The sequence below is a fragment of the Sapajus apella genome, unplaced genomic scaffold (genome assembly GCF_009761245.1).
Source record: "Sapajus apella isolate SASKATOON/1434 unplaced genomic scaffold, GSC_monkey_1.0 scaffold37, whole genome shotgun sequence".
In the NCBI taxonomy this organism is placed as follows: Eukaryota; Metazoa; Chordata; class Mammalia; order Primates; family Cebidae; genus Sapajus; species Sapajus apella.
This window is the reverse complement of record NW_022436977.1, coordinates 8,755,987-8,781,170: the sequence shown is the minus strand read 5'-3', so window position 1 is coordinate 8,781,170 and position 25,184 is coordinate 8,755,987. Positions and strand designations below refer to the sequence as shown.

At 38.1% G+C, this 25,184-nt stretch overlaps 1 protein-coding gene across 23 annotated transcripts in view; it reads right to left on the bottom strand.

Moving 5' to 3' along the window:
• The window catches only part of ZNF280D (zinc finger protein 280D), a 104,497-nt gene extending 86,181 nt beyond the window's left edge, over positions 1-18,316 (bottom strand). For 10 of the 23 annotated variants that reach the window (XM_032297338.1, XM_032297357.1, XM_032297339.1 and 7 more), the window contains exon 1: positions 17,683-18,310. In XM_032297338.1, coding sequence (XP_032153229.1) covers positions 17,683-18,011 — 329 coding nt within the window. In that variant the 5' untranslated portion in view covers positions 18,012-18,310. Of the gene's footprint in view, positions 1-9,625; positions 9,669-13,981; positions 13,997-17,682 lie in introns of those variants that run through there. The other 13 variants (XM_032297343.1, XM_032297345.1, XM_032297347.1 and 10 more) reach the window with 7 other exon arrangements.
• Between the last annotated feature and the right edge of the window lie 6,868 nt (positions 18,317-25,184).

The window sequence follows — 25,184 nt, the reverse complement described above, 5'->3', positions numbered from 1 at the left end:
CCAATTCTCCAGGTTAGTATGCTCAATCAAGACTTTGTAAGGACAATAAAAATACTTAATATTCAGGATTAAGAATTTGAAAAATAATATGCTTACTTGTTTTCTAGATGCAAGGTACAAATCTCAACACTTTTTCATAGGATATGAAAAGAACCCTATCTCAAAAAGTTACCTATTAGGGGGATTATAATAAATACATAAATACCTTATAAAAGAGGGTATGGTTGCTATAATAAAAAAAATGGTGCAGCAGAGGTTCTTGATAAAGTGTTGGGGGTACCATAGAAATAAAAAAAATTAGTAAAATTTTGTGAATATCAGTTTCTGAAAAGATAAGACAGTGCATCAAATCCTCATAATAGCCTACGAACCAAAAAGTTAAGAGTTTCTAGGTTAGGAGTATGAAAAAAAAGCAATCAGACTAGCCAGGGATTAAGAATACCCTACTATGGAAGAAACATATGCATTAATCCTTCAAATAAAAACGTTTTCATTAGCACTTAAAAAAAATGTTTACTGGAAATGGTTCAAACATACAGAAGTACATAGAGTACAAAGTAAGAATCCTATTCCCTCTCCTGACTACTCCCAATCCCACTCACTAGAATTTGGTGTGTGTGATGCAACACATAATAGTAATTGAAGATACAGATAGAGTTATGGTTAAAGGATAAGAAGGGTATTTCAATTCCTTGAATGACTTAACTAAGGGCAATATTTATAGCAATGATTTGAATAAAGGCTATACTGTGTGCAGATTAAATTTATACATGAGTAGAGTATATAATACATGTAAACTAAGAGAATGAGGCTTTACACAGTCTGTCCTTGGATCTAAAAACAAAAGAAGGAATAAATTAATTAAATAAATAAATGGAATGAGGCTTTAAAAGATCTCAATAAGAAAATGAATGGTAATAAGAGTTTTGTATTTGCCCAAAAAACATTAACAAAAATATAAATTGAAGATGTACTGCTGAAGATGTACCAGAAGATCTATATGTCAGAAGGTCATTTATTCCAAAGTATACAATTGACCCTCCCTATCCGTGGTTCCACATCTGCAGATTCAACCAACCATGCATTGAAATATTCAGAAACAAAACCAATAAACAGAATAAAAAATGCAAATTTAAAAATATGTAACAACTATTTACATAGCATTTACTTTGTATTAGGTATCATAAGTAATCTAGAGATGATTTACAGTATATTAGAGCATATATATAGCTTGTATCTAAGTACTACATCTTTTTATATAAGGGACTTGAGCATCCTCAGATTCTGGTATCCACTGGGGTCCTGGAGCCAATTCCTTATGGATATTAAGGGAGAGCTGTACTGATTGAACATGTATGTGTCAGGTAGGAATACAATAATGAACAAAAATTAATACACAGTTACTGTACTCATGAAACTTAATAGTCTAGAGACAGAGACACTCACACAAAGAGATGTAAAATGACAATGGTAAGTCTTATGAAGGTTATGAACGTGAAATTATAGTCAGCATAATCAAAACTTGCTTTGCTAAAAAAATTGATGAGTAAGTTGTTATCTGAAGAAAGGGTCGGAGTTAACTAGGCAAACAGGAGAAGGAAGGGAAGATTCCATGAAGAAGGAACTGAATGTGCAAAAGACCTATGGCAGGAGAGAGGCCAGTAAACACGAAAAACTGCAAAGAAACCAGTGTGACTGGAAAAAAAAAAAAAGCAAGGAGTTACATGGGAAGAGATAAGACAACAGAGAAAGCATTAAACAATGAAGCACCTATGGACTGTGTTAAGAAATTTTGGCCTTATCCTAAGACAAATGAAAAGCCACTAAGGGAATGATAAGGTATTGTCATAGGTTTGGGCTTACATCACATGCTTTCCCTGGTACCAGAGGGAGGATCTTAATCAAAAAGCACAAGATAAAGATTGGAGAAAAGGATGGTTTTCCACAGGAAAATCAAGTAAGGGTAAATAGATGCTGGGAGGAAAAAATAACTAATGTCCACTACAAGGAATTCAGAACTAGAGCTTTGTCTAAGTCAAGTTGAAAGGACTAAAGTTATTTAACATAAGAAACATGAGACTATATAGGGTGGTAGAAGTAAAAGCTGTTTACAGAAATTTTAAAATTTGTCATGAGAAAGAAGGAAAGATGACTTAAGCTTTGTGTGGCTCAAGTAATAATAACAACAATAGCAATAGTTACTTCATTTGAGCAAACTAGAGAATTCATTGCTAGTATTGAGCTTTAATATTACTTCATTCCTTACATTCTACGGTTATCATTATTAATTATACATTATAATGATAAATATCTAATTATAAAATAATTATAATTAGTATATCACTATTATTAACATTAGCTAACATTAATTAAATGCATATATTATTTCATCTAATGCTCAAAAAATCCTATGAGGTAGACACTATCATTAACCCCTGTTTACACCTGTGAAAATTTAGTTATACAGGGTTCGTACCTTGCCCAAAGTAACAAAACTTATTAGTGGAGCAAAGATTCAAACCCAGGCACTTCTAAGGCTGAATATTTCAGACACAACACTACTTGCCTCTACTGGGAATATTGGAATATTTGGAATACCAAATTACAGGGAGGCAGATTTGATCTCAATATAAGAACAAAACAATCAGCAGTTAAAACATCAAAAATAAGATGAAGTCTAGGTGAGAAAGATCACCAAAGAAAAATATGAAAAAATTTAAGCATTATGTGATTGAAAATGTTCACTTTCAAGATCCCTTCAAGAACCCTTCCAACCCTAACACTGTAAATATTTCCATCTAGTGGAGCTATGTAAGTTTCTGCCTAGACTGAAAGATAAGAAAGATTTTTAATTAAGTTTAAAAAAGTATTCTAATTAGAAATGTTAAATTATGAAACTTCATCTTTGAATTACAATAAAAATATTTGGTAATCAACTTGCTATATCCAAATATTTTCTAGGACCTTTCAAGTACAATATAATGAATGAAGCAGTTGGGTTGAAGCTCAGCACTGAGGATAAAAGTCTTGAGTTTATTCAAAACAAGTAAATTCTTAAAAAAAATAACAACAGGCAACAATCTTAAATATAAATTTCATTTTAATAAATGTGTCTGATGGTTTAAATCAAAACTTCAATGAAATCAACTGCTTCACAGACACCAATTTAGATCAAACATCTCAAATATTATAGTATCATGAGAATTTTAACACTTTTGTAAATGAAAAATTCTTTTAATGTAATTTTAATACATAGAAAGGCTATGCTTCAACAGACTACTTAAATCTACAAATGAATTTAAATCAGTAAAGCTATTAAAAGATTTAATATGAAAGAAACCTTTCTTTTTCATATAGGGTATAGGGAATCTTCCTCTTCATCACTTCTTCATACAACTAAAACCTCCTGCAAACCTGATCTGGGTTGCAAACCATTTGCTCTAGTTACATTACTGCTACCCACTTTGTCAGTCAAAACTGAGCCTAGCAAAGCAGGGCAGGGCAGCTACAGCATTATCTACTCCATGGTACTTTGCTAAAATCAAGTATCCACCTGAAGATCCCAAAAACCCTCCCAATGGCCAAATCAAATTACCTTTTCCTCATTTGTGTTCTGCGTTTTCCTTGTTTATCTTGCAGCTATTTTAACCCCATTTCTTGAAATATCTTGCTCAGGAATTTTCTATACAGCAATAGTCCTGTGTACTCACCTACTCCTTTTTAACTCTTTACAGATTTTCTGGATCACTTCCTCCTTAAATAATATAAAAACAGGTTTTCCACAAAGTTCACACCTCAGTCCTACATAAACTAAATTCCATAGTCTCATCTATCAATTCTCAATAGCAGCCTATAAGATCACAAAATATTCACCTCTGCTACAGTTTGAATGTTTGTCTCCCAAACCTTATGTTGAAATTTGATCCCCAAAGTTGGAGGTAAGACATAATGAGAGGTGTTTGGGTGGAAGAGACAAGCCCTCATGAAAGGCTAGGTGATGTCCTCATGGTAATGAATGAGTTCGAACATTAGCTCCCACAAGAGCTGATGGTTTAAAAAAAAAAAAAAAGCCTGGCACCTCCTTCCTCTCTTTCTCTCATTTCCTCTCTCTCACCTTGTAACTGCTACCCACACAGACTCTCCTCTGTCTTTTGCCACAAGTGGATGCAGCCTGAGGCCCTCACCAGAAGCCAAGCAGATGCTGGTACCATGTTACTTGTACAGCTTGCAGAACCATGAGCCAAATAAACCTCTTCTTTAGAAAATGCCCAACTTCAGTTATTTATTTATTTGTTTATAAGAAAACAGATGGAGAAAGACTGCTTGACTTCTCATGTAAGTCCTAGCCCTTCCTCTTTTACTACTGAAAACTGGTATCTAGATACTTAAATGGACCTCAAATTCAGTACATGCTTACCTTGAAGATATTGAGGACTCTGTTCCAGACCACCACAATAAAGTGAATATTGCAATAAAGCAAGTCACACACATTTCTTGGTTTCTCAATGAATATAAAAGTTAGGTTTACAACTATAGTGTAGTCTAAATATACATCAGCATTGTCTCTAAAAAACAACATACATACCTTAATAAAAAATATTTTATTGCTAAAAAATGATAAAGATCATCTGAGCCTTCAGTGACTCGAAATCTTTTTGCTGTAGGAGTGTCCTGCCTCCATGCTGATGGCTGCTGACTAATCAGGGTGGCAGTTGCTGAAGTTTGGGGTGGCTGTGGCAATTTCTTAAGACAATGAAGCTTGCCACATCCATTGACTTTTCCTTTTACAAAAGGTTTCAGTAGCATGCAATGTTGTTTGATAACATTTAACCCACAGTAGAACTTCTTCCCAAATTGTAGTCAATCCTCTCATACCCTGCTGCTGCTTTATCAACTAAATTGATGTAACACTCTAAATCCTTTGTTGTCATTTCAACAATGTTCACAGCATCTTCACCAGGGAGTAGTTTCCATCTCAAAAAAGCTACTTTACTCATCCATAAGAAGCAACTCCTCATTAATTCAAGTTTTATAATGAGATTGCAGTACTTAGTCACATCTTGAGGCTCTACTTCTAAATCCAGCTCTCTTGCTACTTCTACCACATCTATAGTTACTTCCTCTGCTGAAGCCCTGAAACTCTCAGTCATCCATGAGAGCTGGAATCAACTTCTTCCAAACTGTTAATGTTGATATTTTGACCTCCTCCATGAATCATAAATGATCTTAATGTGATCTAGAAGGGTGACTCCTTTCCAGAAGGTTTTTTTACTTTACCCAGTTCCATCAGAGGAAACATAATCTATAGCAGTTATACCCTTACAAAATATATATCTTAAATAATAAGACTTGAATTGGAAGTTGAACTGACTCCTTGACCCCTGGGCAGCAGAATGGATGTTGTGTTAGCAAACATGAAAACAACATTAATCTTCTTGTATACTTCTATTAGAGCTCTTGGATGACTAGATGCACTGTCAGTGAGCAGTAATATTTTGAAAGGAAATTTTTTTTTCTGAGCAGTATGTTTCAATAATAGGCTTAAAATATTCTATAATCCATGCTGTACACCAGTTTTATATCGGGTTCAGTAATCCAGATGTGCTGTCACCCAGGATTTGTGGTTCCATTCATAAAGCATAGACAGAGTAGATTTAGCATAATTATTATTATTATTATTTTTTGTGACAGTCTCACTCCATTGCCCAACCTGGAGTGCAGTGGCAATCTCAGCTCACTGCAACCTCTGCCTCCAAGGTTCAAGTGATTCTTGTGCCTCAGCCTCCCGAATAGCTGGGATTACAGGCATGTACCACCACACTTGGCTGATTTTTGTAACTTTAGTAGAGACAGGGTTTCACCATGTTAGTCAGGCTGGTCTCGAACTCCTGGCTCCTGATATCAAATGATCTGTCTACCTCCACCTCCCAAAGTGTTGATTACAGATGTCAGCCAACATGCATGGCAGATTTAGCATAATTCTTAAGAGCCTTAGAATTTCCACAATGGTAAATGAGCATTTGTTTCAACTTAAAAGTCACCAGCTTCATTAGCCCTTAACCAGAGAGTAAGCCTGTCCTTCAAAATTTGGAAGCCAGGCATCGACTTCTCCTTTCTAGCTAGGAAAGTCCTAGATGGCATGTTCTTCCAATAAACAGAAGGCTATTTCATCTATGCTGAAAATCTGTTGTTTAGTGTAACCTTGGTAACTTGCTGTAGCTTCTACATCAGCACCTGCTGCTTCATCTTATACTTTCATGTTATGGAGACAGTGTCTTTCCTTAAACTTCATGAACCAACCTCTGCTATCTTCAAGCTTTTCTTCTGCAGCATCTTCACTCTCACAGCCTTCATAGAACTGAAGACAGCAGAGTCTTGACCTGGAGTCTTTGGCTTAAGGGAATGTTGTTATGAGTTTGATCTATCCAGATCATTACAATTTCCTCCATCTTGGCAATAACGCTGTTCCACTTTCCTATTATTCATGTGCTCACTGAAGTAGCATTTTTAACTTTCTTCAAGAATGTTTCCTATGCAATCACAACTTGACTGTTTAGGACAAGAAGCTGAGTATTTGGCCTATCTCTGCTTTTAACATGCCTTCCTCACTAAGCTTAATCATTTCTAGGTTGTTTTTTTTTTTTTGGTTTTTTTTGAGACAGTCTTGCTCTGTCGCCAGTCGCCAGGCTGGAGTGCAGTAGCACAATCTTGACTCACTGTGACCTCCACCTGCCAGCTTCAAGCAATTCTCCTGCCTCAGCCTCCCAAGTAGCTGGAACTACAGGAGCACGCCACCACTCCCAGCTAATTTTTGTATTTTTTAGTAGAGATGCGGTTTCACCATGTTGGCCAGGATAGTCTCGATCTCTTGACCTCGTGATCAGCCTCAGCCTCCCAAAGTGCTGGGATTACAGGAGTGAGCATTTCTAGCTTTTTTAATTTAAAGTGAGAGATGTGCAAATTCATTATACTTGAACACTTATAGGCCATTATAAAGTTATTAATTGGCCTAATTTCAATAATGCCATGTGTCAGGGAGTAAGGAAGCCCATGGAGAGGGAAACTAGGGAAGAGCTGGCTAGCAGAGCAGTAAAAACACACACATTATTATCTAAGTTTATCATCTTATCTAAGGGCAGTTTGTGGTGCCACAAAACAATTACAATAGCAAGATTAAAGATCACTGATCAGAAATCATCACAACAAATACAATAAGTTAAAGTCTGAAATACTGCAAAAGTTACAAAAATGTGAAGATGCATGAAGTGCTCAACACTGCTAGAAAAATGGCTCTGATAGACTTGCTTGACACAAAGTTGGCACAAAACTTCAACTTGTAAAAAATGCAGTATCAGCAAACCACAGTAAGTACCATAAAACAAGGTACGCCTGTATTTCCAAAACTGAACGTAAATTTCCCTGAAAAATTATTTCTACAGCATTATTCATAATAGCCCAAAAAAGTAAAAACAACCCAAATGTTCACAACTAATAAATGAATAAAGTATGGTACATCAATACAATGTTGCATTATTTAGCAATTTTTAGAAATGAAATACTGATACATGCTAAAACATGAAACCTTGAAAACATTATGCTAAGCAAAAGAAGTCAGTTACACATTGTTTGATTCCATTTATATCAAATATCTAGAATGCGAGAATCTACAGAGACGGAAAGCAGATTCGTGGTTACCAGTTGTGGGAAGGGGACATTGAGAAGAGACTGTTTAATGAGTAACAGGTTTTCTTTACAGGAGCTGAAAATATTACGGAATTAGATAGTGTTGACAGTTGTGCAACATTATGAATGTACTAAATGCCACTGAATTGTACCTTTTTAAATGCTGAAATTATACGAATCTTACTTTAAATTATAAAAGTTAGTTTTATCTTTGTATTTCCCTTTTTCTACTAATGAAACTGCCATCATTCTGATCTTGAATCCCTGGAGGTATTTTTCAATGTCTCTCTCTTTTAATTATATCTAATAAATTCCCCAATCCTATAGACTTCTTTCAAAATATTGCCCACAACCATTCTTGCCTCTTCATCCACTCAATACTTGGCCAGGCCCATAGAACCCTCATACCTAAAGTAAAACAGATTTACTTTATAAGATTCACTTTATATAGTTGCCCCCAGCTTATGATGGGTAATGTCCTGATAAATCCATCATAAGCTGAAAATGTCGTAAGTTGAAAATGCATTCAATATACCTAACCTACTGAACATGACAGCTTAGTCCAACTGTGCTCAGAACTCTTACGTTAGCCTGCAGTTGGGCAAAATCATCTGACAACACAGAATACTTTATGGTATCAGCTGTTTACCCTCATGGTCATGTGGCTGACTGGTAGCTGCAGCTTGCTGTTGCTACCTAGCATTATGATACAGTATCATACTGCATATCACTAGCCCGAAAAAAGATCAAAATTCAAAACTTGAAGTACAGTTTCTACTAAATGTATATTGCTATCACACCATCGTAAAGTCAAAAAACCTTAAGTTGAACCATCTTAAGTTGGGGACTGTCTGTACTTGGTCTCTCAGTATCAAGATCTCTTTGCTTTCATCCATTCAATAAAGTGCCCCCAAATTAACAATTTCCTAAAATAATGCTTTCATTCTGTCATTTACCAATTCCAAATTCTTTAATAACTTTCCATCAACCTATGCAGAGCTGGGTTAGGTTATCCTACTGCTAAAAGCTTCCAGGTTGCAGTGAGGTGCAGAATAGGTTAAATGCTCTAGGAGCCAGCACTTCTACCGGTTGTTGTCACGACCAGCCTGTAAGGCTAGCCTGCACTGTCTAGTCCAAATAGAAAAGAACATGTAATTCTGAGATAAAAAGGCTGAGGGTGAAGTGAGGAAAGACCAAGACATCATATCTTATAAAATGAATACACAGTATCTGGCACCCAGTAAGTATTCCAATTAATAAAATGAACTTGATTTCCTCATCTGTAAAGGATGAATAATGATTAATACCACCTTTTGCAAAGAAGTATTTGGTTTGATGATGGAATATGGTAACTGTGAATACTTTATAATCTCTAAAACAATCTCTAAAAGAAATGAAAGAACAGAAAGACATCTCTTGTGTATAACTTCTCAAATGAACAGACACTACAATGTAGTGTCACCAAAGTAATGCCGATTTTATTTACCTTTCTCTATTCAAAAAAGTTGTCAGATCTATTTTTTTTCACATGGAATTTAAGAAAGCTATTTCCACATTGTATTTTGGTTATGAGGGCCTTTCTAGCAGCAGTCAGCAATCCTATATAGCTGAGGGTCAGATAATCCTAAATCTTGAATAGGAAAAGCAGGGCCAGGAAGGAAGCAAAGCAAGAGATACAATAGAGATTAGGATTACACCTTTAACACCCAGACGTCTTCCAGGCTCCTCTAGGCTTAGCTTCTTAGACTTGCCAAAGGTAACCTACAAAGTAAGGAATGCACAGGGGTGAAGCCTAGAAGCAAGGAGCAAATTAGTTCATAGACTAATCATCTTTGCTTTGGTTACTAGCCCTAGTCAAAATTCAAATCAACTGAAAGGCATTCAGTTATAACGTTAAAAAAAATCCCAAACCTGATGAAAACAAGATGTGTGGTTGACTAACCTTTAAGGATGGAATCTTTGCCTGGGAGTCCACAAACCCAAACCTGAGAATTTTTTAAAATATGTATTCATTTACTTAAAAATAATAATGAAACCATTACATATTAATATATTTTTACAAAAAAAGTGTAGTTTTCAAAACAAAAAATTTAGAGAAGAGTGGTATTCTTTTACATTTTTGCATAACTCATTAATATATCTTAACAAAGACAGCTGGATTATCTATGACCTTCTGCATTCAACCTATTGCACTACACTCTTCTGTTGAAGAAAATCCAGCTTCACAAGAATGTGGTAATGGAAGAATCCTTGAAAGTGTCTGAAGCCCAAGACCACATTTAGAGAACTACTGTACTAGATAAACACAAGTCAAAGCCTTTCTTTTTTTAAAGAAAGCTAAATTACCATACTGGCTGGTCAAAATTTGTAAGTTATATACCAATCCAAAAAGTAAAGCAATAATTTTGAACTGTTGGGGAATATTCAGGTGGTTAAAAAAAAACTAAGAAAAAATATTTACTGAACATTAGTTATGTGTAATGCATTGTGTTTACAAACACAAAGAAGCAAAGTACACATCATCCCAAATATTACTTTGTGTTCATCCTGTTACACAAAACCAGAAAAACAGGAATGTTTGCAATGAAAATAACTGAAATAAAATATGCTTTTGGTATAATCCATTTAACAAAAAATCCTAAATACAACACCTGATGTGCCAGGGTTCAGGTTAATAATCTTTACTATGAAAGGTCTCTGAAGGTAAAGCTTGGAAGAAAGGTTTAAAAAAAAAAACAAAAAAAACTGTTAACAACAAAAAACTTTAGAACAGACCACCTCAAGGAACAACTTTCTAGATATTGCCTGTATTCATTAGAAATGTATTAAAGTATGATAGGCTAAAAAACCTATTATGGAAGTAGAAGAGGCAGGTAGGTTCAACGAGTGTATTGGAGAGAGGTGGAACTCTTAACTGTCCAAAGTAACCATTAAACTTCAGTATACTATTAGAGTCCAAAGGAAACTATTTTAGTTTTTTACTTTCTTTCTTGAGCAGTTCTGTTTAGAAAGACTGACATCTTATTATTCACATTGTTTCCTAGAAATCTTTAAACAAAACAGGAAAAGTTTATCACCACTTTTAAACACATTAAAACTCATTATCTCTTATAAATATTACGTGGGTCTATAACAGAATCCTTTTATCATTCTAAAATACATTATAGGATGTTAGTGACTTTATTTTTCTTACATCTTGAAATACTTTGCTAACCCATCATCATAGGTATTATTTCACCATTGTTCATCAATTAATCCCAACTATGCTAAGAAAAATAAGAAAATGGGAGAATTTAACTGCCTAAAAGAATGATACAACAGTGAAATAAATCATAGCTAATATATTAGCCTTAATGTTTCTCATTTATTTTCCAGTTTTGTTATAGCTTTACAAAAATATTGTATCAACTTTCAAAGATGTATGGTAAACTGAAGACATTTTTGTAGTCTAAGTCAGGGAGGGAAAACAATTCATCTACCATCTTTGGTTCAGTACCTCATGGCCTGCGAATTAAACTATGAAAAGACAGATTCGCAAGAGAAGAAGCATACAGTTTTCATTAATCTTTACATGCAATTTTATTAATATTTATAGGAGTTCACAGAAAAGAAGTGAAACTCAAAGAATTGGTTAGAGTTAGGGTCTTTTATACTGTTTTAAACCCCCACCAAAAAGGGAATTTGGGATTTGAGGGAAAACAAACCATGGTAAGTGACTAGGAAATAGATGTGGGAACTAATGTAAGATAAGGGTTATTTTAGCAAAATTTGTTTATACAAACTCATCTCTGCCTTGACTCTCCATCTCAAGGGAAAACAGTTGCTCTTTCCTCCCTGTTATAAAAAGGAAATTAATGCCCTGCTACTAGGCCAGTAAGAGGAGAGCACCAAACTCTTCCCACATCTACTGATTCTCAATTGCCTTCAACTCAAAATAATCCTTATGCTAAAGTGGCATATTCTGATTCCCTTCATCTGCTTTTAGTTTTCACTGAATACAGTTAAGAACTCAGACTTTACTTTCTGCCCAAAATGGAAGAGAAGAAAATTAACAGAGGAAGGCATTTCACAACTATTAGATGAACCAGAAGACTAACACAAAGATAGACAGCAGCACTTTAGACTCTAATGATGGTAGTAAAAATGACATTGTAAGAGAAATCTCAGACTGAGTTATCAGATGAGATATTCTAGATAAATTCTCTCAAACTTAACAATCAATGAGAGAACAACATATTTCTTTTCTTTTCTTTTTTTTTTTTTTTAGAGATACAGTCTCTCCATGTTGGTCAGACTGATCTCAAACTCCCGACCTCAGGTGATCTGCTCACCCTGGCCTCCCAAAGTGCAGGGATTACAGACATGAGCCACTGCGCCCAGCCAGAGAACAACATATTTCTAAAAACAAAAAGGAAATATGGCATTCTCATTCAACAGGAAGAACTTCATCACACAATATTTTTGCATTAAGAGTATGGACCATGCTACTCTGCTAAAAGAACACATGACAATCTTCTTTCATCCCTTACAAGTGTGTGCTAAAATTTTACTTGATACAATTCATTATTTTAAGAGACAGGATCTCACTCTGTCACCCAGGCTGGAGTGCAGTGGCACAACTGCAGCTCACTGCAGCCCATACCTTTCAGGTTCAAGTGATCCTTCCACCTCAGCTTCCCGAGTATCTGGAAGCACAGGCACACGCCACTACACCCAGCTAATTTTTTATTTTTTGTAGAGACAAGGTCTCCATATGTTGCCAATGTTGGTCTCAAACTCCTAGGCTCAAGCAATCCCGCCTTGGCCTCCCAAAGTGCTGGGGTTATAAGCATAAGCCACCACTCCCAGCCTTGATATAATTCTTAAGTGTACAATTATTAAACAAAGGTATATGCCAAAATGACTGGAAGGAAATAGAAAATGTAGACCTTTAAAAAATTCATTGGATTTATCATTGTAATTAGTTGTTTATAAATCTGAAGTTGAAAATATCTTGCAATTGTGGAGCAAAGAAGATGGTCACCCCGTCTTCAACAAAATAATAAACCACAAAGCTTTCAAACATTCTTCCAGTATTGCACTTTGATGATGTACATACAAAAAGATAACCCAGATAAAAGATTACCAGAAGGAATGACAAGCTAGAATCTATTAGGGAAGCAATTGAAATTTAGAATATGTATTTATAAGACAAATAGTTTCAGGGTCATGTATGAAAGTTGCTAAGCACAGACAGTCTCCATGTTAAGACGGTTCAACTTACAACAACATTTCAACTTTATAATGGTGTGAAAAGTGCATTCAGTACTTCAAGTACCCATACAAGCATTCTGTTTTTCACTTTTACTACAGTACTCAATAAATTACATGAGATATTCAACACTTTATCATTAAAAAATTAGCTTTGAGTCAGATGATGTTGCCTAACTGTAGACTAATGTAAATGTTCTGTGCATATTTGAGGTAGGCTAAGCCAAACTATGATATTCAGTAGGTTAGGTGTATTAAACACATTTTCAACTCAGGATACTTTCAACTAATGATGGGTTTATCAAGGATGCAACCCTATTGTAATTCAAGGAGCATCTGTAGTTAATTCCATTCAGATAATGTTGCCCATTTCAAGTAGAAACGCCTTCAAAAGATGAAATATAGGAAATAAAAATCTGAGCAACAGGTGACAATGAAATATGATAAGTTTGGACAATGCAGATCTACACAGAGATTTGGAAAAGGGATGAGAGCAGAATCAAGATTGATATATAAGAAATGGCAGAAAAATTTCAAAATTCTGTCATATAACTTGTGACAATTTTTTTATAAATTTAGACTTGGCTGAATATTATACAGCATCAAACTCTCCTTAATTGGCACTCTTAGGAAGAACAACATTGAACTTCAGTGAATTTTCACAAATGGAAAAGCAAAAGAAGTCAATAGCACAAAATCTGGATTTCAAATATACCTCATGATTCTTATTGTCCTAAGGAAAACTATACTTACTTAACTTCTCAGCTCAATGTATTCTCAATCATCAGTGAATTTTAAAATCCTTGCACAAATTAACCTGAAGTATTCTGTATTACAAGTAGACTACAGGAGGGATAGTTACATTCAAAAAGTGGGTCAGAAATGATACTTGGAAGAGAATGACTTGAAAATGGCTTATCACTGATATTAGTTCAGAGTTACTTTTCATTTTTTGGGAAAAACTTCAATTATAAAACTTAAGTTACCAAAAAGAAATTCCTCATGCAACTAGGAAAATAATTTGCAGAAACTAGGAAGAGAATTTTACCCTCTAACCATGATGATTTTGCACAGATCTGAAACTAGGAAGATGTTCTTTGTACAGATACAAAAACTCAAAAAGAAAAAAATGTGTATTATAACAAGAATGTTTACCTAAGGTGTGCAAATGTGACGCATATTTGTTATAGGGGTGTTATGTAATTAAACCCATGAAACAGATTGTTTTTTATTTTTCTACATATACACATAAAAGTCTGCTATACCTAAATTCTTATTAAAAGCTCCAATAAAGTTGTCTTACCTTATGCTTATTTTTACTCCTATAAATTATGCATAACTTAAAATGCAAAAAATAAAATAACCCTTTTCACCCAGATCGTAGTGATAACTGCACACTTTTCCTAGTATGCACAGGGTTAAGAGAATCCTTAAAATTGCTTTGCAGAAATAAACCAAAATTCTAAACATATAATTTCTGATACAAGTCACCAGGTAAATCAAGTCATTATCTAAAATTACTATCTAAAGCAATCTGACTGAAAATTCAAACATTTTTTTAGTTCCTCTCTAAAGCAAGAAAAAAAACTATTCAGGATTTATAAATTTAATCAATGAATGTGTCCCAAGTATTCCTTACCTTCCAAAACTTGCTTTTGGAATAACAAAATACGTTGTCAATTGACATTTTCAATTTCCTGTCACCTAAAACTACAGTTGACTTTCGTTTATGAAAATTGCTATTCCAGTGAGCCAATGCTGATTAGTAAAACACTGGAATGAAAAAGGACTGGATTAGTAGCCTAACTGGACAAATGTTCCAGTTGAAGCACTTGCAATCCTCCAACATCAAACTACCTCAGAACTTTTCTATTTACCATAGCTTACTACTGCTACAGTGGTCCTAAGCAAGCATTCAAATAAAGCGAAGACTCTAACATCTACTTTCTGCCTCCTCTCTCCTAGTCTCCCTAGGCTCTGAGGCCAACACAGTAGCATTCCAAGTTCCCTAAAGTAGATAGGTTAGTATTTCCTCCAAAATTGCCCCCCCCTTCTTCCTAACTTCCAAACCCATTCCTAAAGGACTGCTACCAACTGTGTTTATCAGATTACTGCAGGTAAATTCATAACAACTACTAATGCCAAAATTTCACACCACAAATTACTTGCTAATTGCAAAAGGAAATGCTTACAATGGAAAGATAGCCTGTCACCACCTTATCCAAGCGATCAAATTTAGCATTACTAATAAGACAAGGCTACTTTAAATGCCTTTGGATGATGTATGAAATGAAGTATACCGCATGACTTATGAAGCATTCCTGTCAAAAAAAATATTAAACCTGAATCTATTCAAGCCTTTAGACCCAACTCCAAGTTTACAGAAAACACAAGGGATAGAGGGAACAAATTTAAACACTATGAGGAACTATCAGTAAAATGTAAAACATGGGATATGGGTTATTCTATAAAACTGCAGAACTGGCCTCTCCAAAAGGCCAATGTAACCCAGTGCTGTGGCTCACAGCTGTAATCCCAGCACTTTAAGAAGCCAAGGCAGTTGGACCGCTTGAACCCAGGAGCTTGAGACCAGCCTGGGCAACACTGGAAAACCCCATCTCTACAAAAAAATACAAAAATGACCTAGGTGTGGTGGCATGCTCCTGGGGTTCCAGTTACTTGGGAAGCTAAAGAAGGAGGATGGCTTGAGCCCAGGAAGTCAAGGATACATCGAGCCAAGACTCTCCAGTGTACTCGATCCTGGGCCACAGAGCAAGTACCTATCTCAAAAAAAAAAAAAAAGACTGAAAAGGAATTCTGGAGAAATGGGGGTAAAGGTATATATATACTATACCATATGTTAGATTTTAAGGAATATTCTTCACTTTCTTAAGTGTGATTGTGGTATTGTTTCACAGAAAAATGGCCTTAATCTCTTATGAAATACATATACACATACAGCATTTATTTAAGGCTGAACTGTCATATCCACGACGTACTTTGAAATGTTCAGAAAACAGAGTTTGAGATAGGTAGAAAATGCAAATATGGCAAAAAGGTAGTGTTAAAACTAGGTAGTAGGTATGGTGCTCAAATGGGCTATTTAACTTTTCAATATTTCTGAAAAAAATAACATGATAACTAACAAGTTGCAAAGTTAAGAAATTAATTCGAAAATAAAAACATAAAAGCCAGGCGAGGTGGTGCACACCTGTAATCCCAGCTATGGAGGCTGAGGTGAGAGATCAGCTTGAGCCCAGGAGTTTGAGACCAGCCTGGGCAACATGACACCCGCATTTTAAAAATAAAAATGTCAAAGAAAGGGCAATTGAATCATATTTCTTAAAATCTTTTGGTGAGCCTCCTTGCCTATTCTCATCTACCTCATTCCCACAAAGAGGATATATACTACAGTTGAGCACTGGAGAAGGAGTCAGAAGACCTAAGGTTCTATTAACATAATTGGTCCTGGCTCTTCCTAGTGACCTCATTAAAGTCCTCTCCCTAAGGCTCTGTTTTGTCGCCTTCAAAATGATTCCAGCAACCCAGACCACTTCAAAAGGGACTAAGTAAGAAATACAAATCAGGGGTTACCAATGAAAGACACAAAAGCAAGACACAATTACAACGGTATTTGCAGCGATGTTAGAAAACATCAGAAGCACACAGCCCTAACAATAACATAAGCAAACCAGTGCCTTCCCTGGTATGTTTCTGCGTGGAAACAGCTGGAGTTGGCACAGTAGTCCCCCAAAGCAGGACACCTTACAGATGCTAAGAGGAAGCTTTTGTGCTTAAAAACTCTCCTCCTGGCGTTCCATTTTATGTTTCATAGCACTGAGAAAGACCAATTCTGTCCAAACCTGAAAACAATAAAGCCAAATATTCAAGATGACAGATTTTTTTTTTTTTAACTAACAAATCTTCGCAAACAAAGACCTCTGGCCAAAGGTCTCCCGTGCTTGCAGAAGCAGGTTCACTTTGACATTTCTCCTCTCCAGCAGATTTCTCCTTAAAAGCGTTAAAACTTGAGGTAAGTTGGGGGAACTCCTTCCATCGCTGGAGCAGGCTAAAACCTCAGAGTGAGATCATTCTTTCCGTCTCAAGTGAACCCTGCAAAGCTCAGAAAACTGTGTCTCCAACTCCACGTTTCTCCTCAGGGCCCTTCTTCTGTACACAATAACGGGACTTCTATGGCAGGGTAGGGGAGGTCCCTTTGACAAAAATGAGGGTGCAAACGTGGAACGAGCAGTCATCTGGGCAAAAAGAGGGGCCTTGTGCCTGCAAGTCCCGAACCCCCTTTCGTCTTCATTCCTACGACTGAAGAGACACGGGGGCGGGCTGTCGTGTGAGGAGCATGGGTCTCGGCCAAACATCGGCACAAAATGTACTAAAGGGAGTTACCTCAAGAGAGAAAAACCAAAACCAGGCTGGGGACAAACAGGCGCACAGGCCTAGGAGGGGAGGTGGCGGAGGATCAGAAGGCGGCGGCCTACGCGGCCCAGGCCTGCCGCAGCCGAGGCGGCTGCCGCGTCGCGCCAGAATCCCTCCCCCGCCAGGGCCGACGCAAGATGGCGGTCCGGCCGCCGCCGCGCAGCGGGTCTCCTCCCCCACGCCCTGGGCGCCTCCGACGACCCGCGCAGGCCTCAAGACCCCCAGTCCAGCGCCCCCGGAGTGAGGCGGCGCAGGCCGCGCGGGAGGGCCTCTGCCTGCTGCAGCGTGGGGCGGGCGGGGGCGGGGGGCGCTTACCGTGAGCGGAGCGGATCGGCCTGACTGGAGCCCTGAGGAGGAGGAGAAAGAGGAGGAGGAAAAGGAGGAGCACGAAAAACTACACTGCGGCGACGGCGGCGGCTCCCATTGCGGAGCTGGCAGCCGAGCCGTGGAAAGGGGGGGCTCTCATGCAGCCGGCGCGCTGCCTCATGGGTAGGCTCCGGGTCAGCCTCCCCGTGTCCGAGCTCCCTGTCTTCTCGCCGACGCGGGAGGCGGGCATCAGCATGTGCGCCGCGTCGCGGACCCTCGAAGACCCACGCGCCCCGCCACGCGCCGGCCAGCGGCGAGGGCCAGAGCCCGGGCCCCATGAGAGTGCGAGCCGCCGGCCGGCGGGGCCGGACTGTATCCCCCAAATCCCTGCAACTCCGAATTTGCAGACGAGGAGGGTTTCGCGCCCTCCCCGTGTGTATCGGCCCCCAATCCTTTGGCTTGGAAAGTGAGACGATCACGGGATAGAGCCGCCGTTCGAAAGAAGCGCGGGGCCTTCAGGGCGAAGACTAAACCAGAAGACAAAAAGGAATCAATCGTCTGTTTCTTTTCATAATTGGCTAATTTTAGCAAATTTTACCAAGTCTGTTTTAAATGTGGTTTTCCTTGCGTCCCCTGTCGAAGTGAAATATGAAGAGACAGATCTCTACATTTAACGTTTTATTTGGGCCACAAGAATTGAAGTTCAGGTTATTTACACATACAGGGTGGTCTTCGGTATGCCGGGCAAACAAAAAGGAGTTAGGGGGTTTTACCAAAAAAAAAGGAAAGAAAGAAAAGAAATGTTACCCATTGTTCTTCCAGAAAGTTCACTGACATTTGGTAAAGTTTTGGGCTGCTGGTTAGTTCTGATTAGTAAGTCATAGGGGTTGGTAAAACTTGTCTTACTGTTGTAGCAGGTTCTTTCAACAGCTAAAACATGAAGATAAAACCTGTTTCGGGTTACAGCAGGCAGTTTCAGCAGCCAGGTATGCAGAGAATTCCATTTCTGGAGCACTGTTATGTGCCCTGAGGGCTTCCCCGACCACTGGCTTCACCACTCCTTTGGTTGGCTGTGTCAAGAGAGACCCGATTCAGATGATTAACTTTCACACTTTAATTCCTAACTCTGCCATCTGGATATTAACCTGTAATAGCATTTTTAAAAGTTATGACAAATAAGAAGTATGACAAATTTGCAAGAAAAACACTTGCCAAGATACTGCTTGCGTAAACACGTGCCAAAGGTTGTATTCTGATCCATAAGGAAAGGTTCCTCAACAAATTGTCCTCTCAAGAGCGATGGCATTATTGGTCCAGCTTGCGAGTGACCAAGACTTAAAATCTTGCATAGTGGGATTCCTTAACAGACATACTGTTCAATCACTGAATCTTGCTCATTTGCCTTCCTATTTGAATTAAGTTTCTTCTCTCTCATCCAGATTGCCCCAGCTTTTCTCAAGTGTTTATTATTACTGTAGTCTCCATATTGATTACTACACCAAATTAATCTTCCCCAAAGGCCACTTGGATCAGTCCTACCGATCTGGTGTACTTGGAGGTAACCATGACCTATCTTTCTCCCAACTGGGCCTGGGATCATCTACCCAGCTTTCCCTTTCCTACTGGCCCTGGAAATAAACTTTACGGGAAAAGACAGAAAATAGTCAAAACAGCAAACATGGAAAGTTTAAAAATTCCAAAACCTTGGAACATGATTGACATTGTTTTTCAAATATAGTTCCTAAAGGTTACCAAAGCATGCTACAGTGTCTGGTGAAATCACAGCAAATTTAAAGATCTCAGTTGGCTTTATTGCAATTCTAGATTCAGGCCATTTCATTCCATAAAATAGAATAGGTGTTCCCATGATGGAGCAGGTGTGGTTGACTTTATAGACAGAAAAAAGGGCTGAAGAAAGAAGGAACAACAAAAAACAAGTTGGTCATTTCAGAGTTACTTTCCTTGTAAGGTTGGGCAATGAGACAGAACAAGAAAAAGAAAACTCATTGGTTAATATCAGGTTTCTGTTGTAAAAACAACAGCAGCCAGGTGTGGTGGTGCATACCTATAGTCCCAACTACTGAGGAGGGTGAGGCAGGAGGATTTCTTCAGGAGTTCAAGGCTGCAATGAGCCATGATCCTGCCACCGCATTCCAGCCTGAGCAACAGATCAAGACCTTGTCTCAAAAACAAACAAGAGTTAAAACAGGGAACTTAATTATCATGGGAATTAAAGATTTAAACTGGCCTGTTTGGGAAATTAGGCTGTTATCTCTCTCCTGATTTCTCAGAAGGCCACATAACAACCCAGTTTCAGTTTTTTGACATGAGTAACTCCATGCTGATTTTTAGTCTAGTCTGTTGGGGCTTAGTGCAGGAGTTTGGTCCAAAATAATGGCAGCCTCGTAAAAAGGAATGAAATACTGGCAGTCGCAGCAACCTGGATGGAAATGGAGACCCTTGTTCTAAGTGAAGTAATTCATAAATGGAAAACCAAACGTTGTATGTTTTTATAAGTGGGAGCTAAGCTGTAAGGATGCAAAGGCATGATAATGATACAATGGACTTTGGGGACTCGGGGGAGAATGTGGGAGGGGGATGAGGAACAAAAGACTATACATTGGGTACAGCGTATGCTGCTTGGGTGATGGATGCACCAAAATCTCAGAAATCGCCACTAAAGAATTTATTCATGTAACCAAACACCACCTGTTCCCCAAAAACCTAAGGAAATAAAAAGTAAAAATTTAAAATTAAAAAAAATAATAATAATAGCATCCTATAATTTTTATTTATAACAGGTTGAAAGAGAAGATTGCACCCTGTATTCTAGAGTCTAGTCCTCACTTTGTAGAGACAAAAGCTCAATGTTGCCAGTCTCCAGAACTAATTTAAATCCTGGGGAATGATTCAGACCAACCAAACTTACTGAGACTGATGTGTAAACCAAAATTGGAATTCTTTTTGTTGTTTTTGTTGATGAAAAACATAACTGCCATGGAGACCAGAAAGCTGGTCAACATATTTTCATTCAAAGGAACATTCACATGAGAAGCCAAATTACAAAAGATGACTCCTGAGAATAGAATCAGCACACAGGAAGTTACCTGCATGATTCTGACATCATACTTCAAACTTCTGACATCATACTCCCTTGGCCTCTAGAACACTTTTCTTTTGGTTCTCCTGACTTAGTCTCCAAACCTTCCTATCATTTTTTACGGGCCTCTCTTCCTGTTTATATTCTCAGCCTGTTTTACATGTTACACACTTGCTATACATATCCTCACAGTACTCATTCTCCTTAAGTGAGACTATGATCTACATCCTTACCTGAATTATGGCAATGGATATGGCAGCTTCCATTCCACAACTACTTTGTGTTCATCCATGCAATTTGGACAGACTTAATACACCCCACAACAGGTACAAGAATGGTCCAAAAAGCCAAAAATTATTAGAGTTACCCTCATTCTTTGAACTAGTTTTTGTTTCAGAGGCCAATCAGAGGGAAGCCTAGGATTTTTGTTTTATTGAAGAGAATAGAGAAGTTCTTTTTTTTTTCCTCTGAATGGTATAGCATCCTAATGTAAACACTGGAAGAGCTACAAGAGCTTCTCTTTTTTATTTTTTTTTTTTTCTTTGCTACTAAGCGGAGCCAACTGAAAATAAAGCCAACACGTGGAGGAGGAACGGCTGGGAGAATCAATCATAGGGAAAGGAAGCCAATCCCTGAGAGAATCATAAACCTTCAAATAAAACATCACTGGAACCCATACTACCTCTAGACTTCTCTGTTTTATGACCCAATAAATTCCCTTTGTTGTTTAAGCTGAAGGGATCCAGAATAAGCCATTGTGGCATAAAAATTATTTTGAGCTGAATATATTTAAGTTCCTGAAATCCCTTATCTGCCTAAAAGCAGAGCATTTCAAAAGAACCCAAAAGAACTCAATTGTTATAAATTCCCTCCAGGGAGCAACCAAGGAAGATTGACTCACCATCAGAGACTGCAAGAATTGTCACCACATCTAAATAGACATTGTCACAAAACTATGATATCTCCCATCTATTCTCCAAAGGGCCCATTTATCTTTCCCAAAAGTCACTTCCATAAATGCCCTTTCTGCTCCTTCCCATTCTAATAAGTCATTTTTTTCCCCATAAGTGCTCTTCTCCCCCTCCCCTTCAGGGAAATATACCAGTCTGTAAGCCCCCAAATTCTAACCACCTTCTATGTCACATTTCTTTGTGATCTCCCTTACATACATATGTGATTAAAATCCATCTTCCCTTGGTAATCTGCCCTTGGTCTGTTTAATTCACAGGCCCCCAATTATAGAACCTCAAAAAGTAGAGGAAAAGTTTTTCCTCCCCCACAAAGCCAATTTGAGCTAAGTTTTCTGTTACCTGCAACTGAAATCATAAGTGTGACAGAGATAATGATACATATTCACCACCTTATTTTCCTCTTTGCACTCAGGAAACCTATGTTTCCCAGCTTCCTTACCTTTATATTGGGCTGTGTGACTAATTCTGGACAGTGGAATGTAAACAGAAGCAGCGACCCTCCAATATAAGCCTGGCCTTAAAACCTCTCGTAATTTATAGTTCCTATTTTTTTTTCACACATCAATCAGCCAGATACAGAAAACTCTGAGAAGCTGGGGGATGGCAGCAACGTTAAATAGAAGGACTCTGGGTTTCTTAATGATTGCATCACCACACTGATCCTCACTGGACTGATTGGAGCAAAAAATAAACTTTTATTTGCTTATAACACTAAGTTTTGGGGTTGTTTGTTGCAATAGCTAAAATCACTAACCCTGATTAATAACAGAAGTGATGGCCTACAGTAACAAAAAAACTAAAATATGTGTCATTAGTTTAGCACAGCAATCAGGTGGGAATTGAGGAAATAGATGTAGCAGGGTGGACAGCTGAAGGTTCACATTAGGCAGTGGCTAAACGCTTGCTTACAGTACCTCAGAAGGCAGATTAGTATTTACATAACTTGTAGAGCTAAGGAAACAGTTCAGAAAGCAGTATTATAGTGGATGTTGGTGACTTTTTATATTTTTAGCAAGACATTTTCAGAAGAACATTAGCATAGAACAGAATTAACCAGTTTACTGTTGGGGGCGAAGGAAATTTTTCGTATCTGAAGGTCTAAGTCTGCTGAAATTACCGACAATAGATTAACAGGAGAAAACACATACAAATGTATTAACATGGTACTGTGCACAGGATTCAGACAAACCTAAGACTCAAAGAAAGGCCAGACAGTTGAGGCTTAAGTATTCTCTTCATAGGAGAGAATAGAGGACATAAGCAATAGAGGACATAAGCAATTTTGAGGGGTAGCAAATGATTTTCAGAAGGCAAGAATGAGCTCAAAGAATAGACAGTGGTCTGGAACAAAGTTCCTCTGAGCTCTAGGGGAGGTGGCAACAAGTTGAAGGAAGGTGAAGGGCAGAACTTCACTGAACAAAGGTGATCTTATTATGCAGATAAAGTGTGCCAGGTAATCTCAATTGCCCTGAGAAGAATAGAGGAAAGTCTGTCTGGGCATGATAATGACTTTTAGTCTTTTCTCTTCTCCTTATGGTTAATATTCCCTGATTATTTGATGAGTTTCCTAGAGGGATTTTAGAACAACTGCATTTCTTTTGAAAAATGTTTTCTTCCTTAAGATAAGGGAACTTCCAGGGAGAGCCCTTCCCTGTGTTTGGGGGTTGGAGGGACAGGAGAAGGTTAGAAAGTCCCTTGTTCTGAGGCAGTTTGTAAGCCTTTCCAGTTTTCTTTAATTCAGAAGTGTTCAGGATGTCCCAAAGCACCATACTTTGAGGTATCGTCCTTTGAACCCCAACATTACAAACAGAAATTAAAGGGAACAGAGACAGTCCACCACTGGGGGACTTTGCAGGGTTGGAAAACACTACTTCTTCTACATTCCAAACAGACGTGATTTTAAAAGACTGAGCAAGGAAGCTCCAATGGAATTTGAACAAAGTGGCTTGCCCTTAGGAAAAGATCAGATTACACATGTTTCAGATAGCACCTATTATTTCAGACAGCCTCAAAGTAACAGCCATTACATTGAAAAAGAGACAAATGTAGTCAAACAAGCAGAGAAATAAGGCGGCTTTTACAAGTGTGTCTCCAGAGTAAATACTGTTGATGCTTCAAACATACACCCTTTGATATTTAACCACCTTTTTTAGTTTTCCATTGCCTCAAGTTTCACTGTGCTTCCTTTTCAATAGCTGGGATCTGCAACTCTTTTTCACAGTACTGTTCTTGGGGTTTTGGAACTACTTTGCTTGCTTTCACAAGGACTGGAAGCCCCTGAGACATTAGATTCCCTCAAGGGCGGCTCTTAACCAATGACTGATAAATGCAATAGTATGAATGCTTTAGTTCCCCCTGTCTTAGGTAGGAACAACTAGACACATAACTTACATTCCAGAATTCCCCTGTAGGATCAAGCTGAAACTACCGCCTGCAGGGTTTTACCTACAGCTGTATCCTTGGCTTTGTGGGCGAGTTAAACCACTATTTATTCCAGCTCCACAACCACCCTTCTTGCTTTATGATACTGAGAACTAGGACTCTACAAAACAACTTTGTGCTTTGCCAGTTGCTGTTAGGCTCTGCCAACAGGGGGGACTAAAGAGAAACTGCCAGACTGGAGGAGGGAGAAGGCTTTCCTCCTGCCTGTTTGTACGTTTTTCCTTTATCTTCCTGTCATCATGAATCCAGCAACTTTTCATCACTCCAGCAGTCACAATTCAATCCTGTAATAGGCTCACAGCACCATATATTGAATAGGGTGTCCCCTCCGTAGTGTGTATTTTTGTTGACTTTGTCTAAGATCAATTGGCGGTAGGTATGTGGCTTTGATTCTGGGTTCTATATACTGTTCCACTGATCTGTGTGTCTGTTTTTATAGCAAAACCATGCTGTTTTAGTTACTATAACCTCGTAGTATAATTTGACATCAGATAATGTGATGCCTCCAGCCATGCTCTTTTGGCTTGGGATTGCCTTGGCTATTCAGGCTTTTTTTAAAATTCCGTAAGTTTTTCTTGAGACAGTCTAGCTCTGTCACCCAGGCTGGAGTGCAGTGGCACAATCACAGCTCACTGCAGCCTCAGCCTCCAGGAGTCAACTGATCCTCCCAGCTCAGCCTCCCAAGTAGCTGAACTACAGACACACTCCATCACACCCAGCTAAGTTTTCTTAAATTCTTTGCAGAGGTGGGGTCTCGCTATGTTGCTCAGGCTGTTCTCAAACTCCTGAGATCAAGCAGTCTGCACCTCAACCTCCCAAACTGTTGGGGTTATAGGCATGAGCCACCATGCCTGGCATTGATTCCATAAGAATTTGAAGATTGTTTTTTCTAATTCTGTGAAAAATGACATTAGTAATTTAATAGGAATAGCATTGAATTCATAGATTGCTTTAGGCAGTATGGTCATTTCAGTGATACTGTTTCTTCCAATCCATGG